Genomic DNA, 7838 nt, shown 5'->3' with positions numbered 1-7838 from the left:
TCACGTGTTTTAAAGGTGACAGGACTAACCACCATCTACAGCACCAGGTGGGAGCGTAAATATGTCGCTGAAGCAGATGCCAAAACGGAATTATTTTGGTTTACGCATAATTATTTAGCTGCCAAAAAGGCTTCGTGTCATCTTACTTTCCTCACGCAGTAGTCAACACATGTCTAAGCTTTTTTTACGCCTGAAATACACTGAAATCGCATTATCAACAGCCACAGGGCTACGGCTGTAGGCGCCACGTTGGTTTTGCACTTTTCAGTTGCACCTTCCTGTTAAAATCCAAATATTTCAGGTATCACCTCCTTAAAACCTGCGTAGGAGCCACGGAAAGCGCCCCGCAAATCTCAATCCTATTTATGTCAACGTGCTTTGTATCAAATCCTAATCTGTGGGAATCACTCATTCCACCCCGGCGGGCTTTCCCCCGCCGCCCGGGCGGCGCGGCCTCAGGCCGCCGACCCCTCCGGGGGCCCCGGGGCTCGCTGTGAGGACGCCGGCCGCCGGCGGCACCGCCCCGGCGGCGGGGGGAAGCGGCGGGGCCCGGCCCGGAAGAGGCGGGATTTCTGCGGCGGCTCGGCGGCGGCTGGCGGCGCAGGGTGAGGGCGGCGGCGGCGGCGGCGGCGGGTGGCTGTGAGGGAGGAGGGGGGCGGGAAGCCGAGACCCTCAGCTCCCCTCAGCTCTTCCCGCGGCGGGCTCCGGCCAGAGCCGGCAGAGCTGCAGGGGGGGCCCACCCGCTGTGAGGGGACGGGGCCCCGGCCCGGCCCGGCCCGCCGTGAGGGGAAGAGGGCTCCGCGCGAGCCCTCCCGAGGCGAGTGAGCCCCGTCCGTTGCTCAGGGCAGTGTTCGGCCTTAGGCGGAAGAAGGTGACGGGTCTTCCCTGTTGCCGGCCCCCGCAGGATGAATACTAATATTAAAATTATGAATCGCGAGGAGAGCTGCTCCCACTGCTCTCTGGAGAAGACTGTAGTGGTATGCGGTGGGTCCCCAGGGCAGTGTTATCCACCCCCTCCCTGACTGAGATATCTCCAAGGAACTTCGCTACTGAGGGGATAGCTCACAGTAAAAACTAACGAGGTTAGCTCAATTGGAGGATGAAGTCACTGGACATCCTGCGGGAATAACTCCTACACCTGCTTCAGAAAGATTTACGCTGTGTCATTAGGTGGAAGGGGGAAGGCTGCAGAAGGGCTCTGGAGAGCACCAGACACAGAACTTTCTGAAGCTGGCGAGGGTTCAGTCTACAGAAAGAGTACAGTGCGGTATTCTCCATAAACATCCTATTTACCCTAGTCTCAAGCTGCTCATGGGTACAGTGGGGAGGAGAATTGGGCTTGGTCATTGAGGGTATGTATTTTAGCTCTCAGGGTCCAGAAGAAACCAGTTTCCTCCTTCCTTCCCTCCAGTTTGCAAGGTGAATATTGGTCCTGCCTGCAAATCTTCAGGAGACAGCAGAAGAGCTTTATCTGGAAGTCTAGAGGCAAAGACCTTCAATGCTCTAAATTACCCAGGGCTTGATAAAACAGTAGGTGTAGAGCCTTTCTTAGCATCTGCTATTAGGGCCAGACTTCTACTGATGGACAGTACTAGATAGCACCAACGTCTGAAGGGCAAATGCATATATAGCCAGGTAAATAAGGAAACTAAGGCCTTAAACACAAATCTCATCAGAGAGGTATATTGTGAGGTAATTTAACATCCTCTTAGGTTGCTGTCCTTTCCCTGAATCAAGTTATTAACACATAAATTATTGTGAATAAATGATTATTTTGCTTTGCTGTAGGCTTTGCATGATATTCTACCTTAGCAAACTTTTCAAGTGGATTGTAGTAACGTTTTTCCTGTCAAAAATGGATTAGAAATAGATTGGGAGTACATTCTGAAGAAATACTTCGTTCTATTACTAACTCTCAGAAATGTCCCATATCTTTCTACCACAGCTCATCTAATCTAGGTCTATCAAAATTGATTCAAAGATGCTGCTGTGTAATGGCGGACTATATCAGGTATTAATCTGAGTTGAATTTCTCCTGTGTGGATGGCGTCCCTTAAAACCATTCCCAGTGTTTAGACAGATTTGTGCCTGCATAGCCAGTATAGATGTCCAAAGACTGCACATGGAATCCATCAGGGATAACCTATTCAAGAGAGTTATTTACAGTTTTAGATCGTCAAGACTTACAAGTCAGTCATCCATGCTGTCTGCCCAAAACTTAACTGCCATGTTAATCTGAGTGTAACTTTTCATTGTCTTTCATTTGCCTAAGTGGATTTTGGTAGCTATTACAATAAGAGTCTTCATATGTTGCTAAAGCCACTTTTATTGTGTTCATGTTTAAAGTTTTCAGAATGACTTCCTTGGTTGACATGCCCTTGAATTATGAGAAGATGTTTGCTCATCGATTCACATCAGATGATGAAGAATACCAAGAATACCTGAAACGCCCTGCAGATCCCCCTCCTATAGTTGAAGAATGGAGAAGCAGATCTGGTGGCAACCAGAGAAACAGAGATCGGTACCGATTTCTTTTTCTTTTTTAATCTTGGTAGTTTCACAAATATATAGTTAAATGATCATTTATTTCAGAAGAAAGATGGAATTTGTTTTGTTAACAGAAGTATCTTCTTGTTACTTCATAGGTAACTGTTTAAGAGAAATAGTCTTCTCTGAAAAGTAATGAGGTTTTATGTTTTCTTTGTATTGGTAGTCAAAGTTTTTGCGTTGTATGTAAAAGTACTAACTAATTTGCTTTTTAGTAAGGAATGAGCTGGAACCACCGAACCCATTGCCCTAGGGTTTGTCACAGCTCAGCCAGGAATGTTTTTCCAGAGGGGAAAGATGAGAGTTCTGCAAAACTAAGCAGCCTATCTTCTGTTGGATAATAACTGGCAGGAAAATGTGCAAAGGAACAGGCTTATAGTGTGATTATCTGTTGCTAGCCGTCCAGAAAAACATTTCATTTGTAACCTAAATATTTGCTGTACTTTGTTAATTAGCCTGTATTTCTTTTATCTAGTAGAAATGACTAAAATCCATCATCCAATCTGTCTAGTAAGTGCAATGTTATCTGCCTACTGCAAAATATTTTGAATTATTTCTTCAGGATGTAATTGCAGATTTTTACTGAATTCTGGACAGTAACATCTGATTTTTGTGTGACTGAAAAACAATGATTATAGCATGTAGTATGTTTGGTAATACTAACATCAGCCTTTAATGTAAAGTTGTAAAACTCCAGTCCAACTAACAGTTGGGAAGACTTCTTCTTAGCTAAATACCTAAGTAGGATTTGTGCCTTATCTGAAGAAAAGGACAACATTCTAACTTTTTCTCACCCTAGAAGCTTGTCATTAAGTTAAACACAGATTCAGTTTCTACAGATTAAAAGAAAAGGTGATCGTTTAAGGAGATATTCGTACAAAACTTGGTGGTTCTTTGAACTGATGAATTCTTCTATCTACGGTCTGGTCACCAAGTGAACCTCATGTAAATGTTGTTTGTCTACACCACACCACTGAGATATCCAAAGAAAATGACTGTGAGGCAGCTCAAATGTTGATAGGAATAGAGATACAGCTGAAAAGCCAAAATTTAGGTGGAACAATGGCTAAATAGCACTGATAAGATACACCCTCTTGAGTATGGGAATCTACAAAAGACCATGAAGCAGTGGTAGTATGTATTTTAGGGAATATGCAAATTCCAGGACTCTATGCTGTTAGGTAGCTAAATTGTACTTAAGCCTGCTTTGCCACAGCTTTCAGCCATGAAGCTACTAGTTTGAACCTGGCTTCAATACAGCTATAGATGTATCTTCTGGTTGTTTTTCAGATATATGGTCTGTTTGAGTATCTATTCAAAGTTCCAGGAGTTCACCTAATCCCTGTGAATACTTTGTAAGGAAACAGACTATCCTTTCATCGCTTAGCAAATAGTGTGTTGGGTAGTAGTAAGAAATTAATGAATGATCTCAGATGACTGTAGATGTGTTTGTTTTCATCAGTTTGTCATAAAACCAGATAAGTAATTGAGTGTATAAACAGTTATATGACAGTTTTAATGAAAACTGTAAAATTCAAGAGTTCATTACCATTCATCTTTTTAAACACTCACAATTTGTGTGAATCTTTGACATTTCTTTTCATTGCAGGTTTCAAGATGGTAGATATTTTAGAGGAGACAGATACAACTGGCAAGGTGACTATAGATCTAATCAGAGGCCAGAAAGAAGTTGGGGTAATAGCTACCAGCAGCACAGACAAGGACAATCGTACTCCTCCCACTATGGACAATATGGCTACAACTCCTACAACCCAGGGCCTCGTTACCATCCCTACTGATGATATTTGTGGTTTGAAAGCCCAGTGATTCTATGTAACAAATTCAGTTAGATTTCAGTTTTCTTATTTTCCAGATTTATAGATGACTGAAGAATCAGTATTACAGTCCATTGCTGTTTATCTGTAGTGCAAACTGAAAAAGGGAATACCTTTTATGAATAATAAAAGTGTATTATATGGAGTTTCTTTAGTCTGTAGATCTTAGATTAAATTTCTATCTCATTCTTTTGTCTGAATACATACTAGTAGACTTCTTTTCTTCCATCACTGAAATTTCTCTCTTACATTTTTGAAAACACAGCAGGTCAGGGGGAAAGAGCTGTGGTTTGTGTGCAGCCTGTAGCAGTGGCACATTGCCTTAAGATAGTTCTTTTTGAAAGTGACATATTGTGTCTTTCTCTGGAGAGAATTTCTTAGTTTGGCTTTTGATAGTGAGAAAAGCTCAGTTTGGTTTGAATTTCAGATGCCTTAAAACTGAGACGAGAAATGCTATTAGAGAAGTATTTTATGGGGTCAGCATAGTGTCTGTTGACTCAATGACTTCAGTTTATTTGCAGTATTCCTCTTAAAACATGTTCTAAAAGTTGGAATAAAAATGAAGTAGTTCAAATATATATCTTCTTATTGTAGTAGTTCAGTGATATACAAGTTTTACCTTGAGAAGTGATATCAGACTTAGATTAATTTGTATCATCTTAAAATAAATTTGGTACGTGCATAACAAATTTTGGAATTCCCATTTCAGTAAAGCTGTAAAATTTTGATGATAATTATGATTAGTTTGTATGAAATACTTTGTGCATGTTATAGAAGAAAGGAACCATAATCAGTACTGTTCTGTACTTTTTTTGCATGAGGAAGTAGCATAAGCAGTGCAGAGTGTTATTCAGTTCTTAGAATTTAAGTTCTGTGAGGTTTTTAAGTATTCACACAATAAAGTATAGTTCTCATGTAAGGACGTTTCTGAATATTTGAACTTTTGAAACAATTGCAACTGTCACCTAGGCTGACAGCTGCACAAGAAGCAGTACTAACAGATAAGTGTTAATACTGGACAGCTGTTGGTTTAAGTTAAAAGAATTGCCTACTCAGTTACAATCAAGAGGATAAGACACATTGTGATTAATTAGAAGTCTGGAGTGTTAATCCACTATCTTACATTCTCCTATGATAGGGTTCAAAGTCCTCTATTTCACCATTTACGTGATAAGCTAATTTGTATCAGGAGAGCAGTGCATTTCTTTGTACTTGACATTTTCTTCAGCTGTTGTACAGAAACACAGAACCATCCATGCTGACTGTTGTAAAAGTCATGACATTACATGATAAGGAGCGCAAATTAGTGCATCTTGATTTAAAAACAAAGAATAAATATAGAAGTCAAAAGCACAGTCTCCCAGCTCATAAGATGCTTCTAAGAGCTAAAGGTTATGTTTACTGTTGACTTTAGAAACACACACTATATGTAGCTTTTACATAGTCTGTGATAGAAAAGCCATGACCCAAGTGTCTCCACCTACCTGCTAAGCATTTCTGTTTTCTGCTTTTTATATAATATTGTTAACTCTGATTGATAGAGTTTCTAATATCCTACTCCCTGAAGTATTTGCCTTGAATTCAGTTATTTAACTTCAGAAATCTTTCAGTGAGAGGTTTGTTTTTCCTTAAGGAGTTCTACTGGATGAAACACACCCTTTTTAACCCTCATTAATATGGCAGAGCTGTTGTTAGACTGGAGGATATAAGATCATGCAAAGTTCTGATCTGTGCACTATGGAGAGCCTGAAAGTTGGTATGGTGGAATTCCCTTTTAATGCAGAATCACATGCAAAGTGCCAGATATGCCAGACTCCCACTGCCAAGAAGGGAGTGCATCTTTTTCTGCAAAGAGCCTGACACTGCCAGCTATGCCACGGAAGTCAGGCTGTGCCAGGATGTTCTTCTTCCTTACCATCTGGAGTAGCATTTGAGGCTGAAATAAAACCTGGCAAAAGGAATGGATTCTGTCTCATCTGTTGCTTTTCCTCAAGCCCAATTACTATTTTATTTTTAGTGTCTTTCAGCTAGTGAATAAAGAATCTACAACACACTGTGACCAGATAGATTAGGATGGCTTAAGTGGAAGTTGTGACTTAGAATCACATATTTCATGATCTCAGCTCTCTTATTCTGAGTTTCTCAACTGCAAGACCAGGAGAGACACAGGCCAGTGCAGCTTCCCGGTTTCTGTTTTTACATTCTTGACTCCATCTTCCTCACTATTAGAGCTCTCAATTCAACTTTAAGGACCTGTGTGATTTACAAAGCTTTTCCTTGGACTAATTATGGCAAGAATCTGATTTTTTGGGGGGGAATACATTTCTAAATAAATGCATGCCTTGCACTGGACAGAAAGGTAAATAGAATTCAAAATATATTGCCTCCAGCAGCTTCCACTTAGATGAATTAGTATTTATGATAAAGTCCAGTTTACTGTTTCCAACAAGCTAAATAAAACCAGTAAGTATTGCCTGCAACTACGGTTTGTGCATTACAGTGTGTTACAGATGATGAAACTGAAGCTCAGTAACTTTAACATTTGCAACTTCAAACACTACAGAAAGTGTTTGCTTTAACTATGCTGGAGATTGCAGGATGAACATTAAAATTCAGTGTCTCGAATCTGACTAAGAGATCTCTTCCATCTGACATTTGCTCAGACAGCATTATTATCACCATGAATAAAACAAAAGAAAGATAAGTGTTATGTATTAAAAAATGATGCCACATTACCAAGAATTTGAACACCCCAGAAGTTCTGAATACGGCTCTTGCAGCAGTTCTAAATCCGTTCCTGAACACATACAGCGATTTTGTATGGACTGTTAATTGACACTGAAGAATTATCATGCTAAATTACAGGTGCTGTGGCAAACAACTAAGAAAACTCAGTAGCTTTTATAAAATTTCTTAACTAGTGTTTTAAAAAATGCTAAAAGCTTTCAAATCACAGCTAAGCCATTAGATACTTGAAGGCAAAAGAAAGTGCATAGTAAAAAAAAAAAATCTTAGTGTGATTTGTGAGATACAATTTTACAAGTGTTCACTGCTATGAACCTCAATTTTATCCTAGCTTTGCAGCTGGGAATAGAAATGTACAGACGGGCTTTGAAAGTTTAGTTAGTTAGAAGCTGAACTACTTTCAAGAGGGTCTCTAGTAGAGATTTCAGACAGGGAAGACAAGTGTCATTTCTGATACACATATAATCAACGTTTAACTTTTAGAACAACAAAAAAATTTAATCTACTGTTTAAATACATTTTAATATATTGCAGCAGTTATATATTTGAATATATTTAAACTTGTACTATTAATTTGCTAATAAATATTCTGCTTAACCAAGAAACATGTTCACATTTGCTTCTTATACTGAGATGTTGGAAGGAAAATTCTTTTTGTATCAATTTTAAGCTAAGGTTTTGCCTGCCACCACCCCTATTCCTTAGGAAAAA

General features: G+C 39.8%; 1 protein-coding gene across 4 annotated transcripts; it reads left to right on the top strand.

Moving 5' to 3' along the window:
* Positions 1 to 458: 458 nt before the first annotated feature.
* Positions 459 to 4584, top strand: RAMAC (RNA guanine-7 methyltransferase activating subunit). Of its 4 annotated transcripts, XM_075045162.1 has the most exons (4): positions 583 to 605; positions 1412 to 1530; positions 2347 to 2521; positions 4157 to 4584. In XM_075045162.1, exons 3-4 carry the CDS (start codon positions 2355 to 2357, stop codon positions 4344 to 4346), a joined length of 357 nt encoding a protein of 118 aa, XP_074901263.1. In that variant the 5' UTR covers positions 583 to 605; positions 1412 to 1530; positions 2347 to 2354; the 3' UTR covers positions 4347 to 4584. The 4 variants fall into 4 exon arrangements, with proteins under 4 accessions (XP_074901262.1, XP_074901263.1, XP_074901264.1 ...); XM_075045161.1 differs by lacking the exon at positions 1412 to 1530 and having other exon boundaries at positions 459 to 605; XM_075045163.1 differs by lacking the exon at positions 583 to 605 and having other exon boundaries at positions 1428 to 1635.
* The last annotated feature ends 3254 nt before the right edge of the window (positions 4585 to 7838 follow it).

Source organism: Buteo buteo, chromosome 13, assembly GCF_964188355.1.
Source record: "Buteo buteo chromosome 13, bButBut1.hap1.1, whole genome shotgun sequence".
NCBI lineage: Eukaryota > Metazoa > Chordata > Aves > Accipitriformes > Accipitridae > Buteo > Buteo buteo.
Note: the sequence above shows the minus strand (reverse complement) of the source record. Positions and strands in the feature narration are given on the sequence as shown.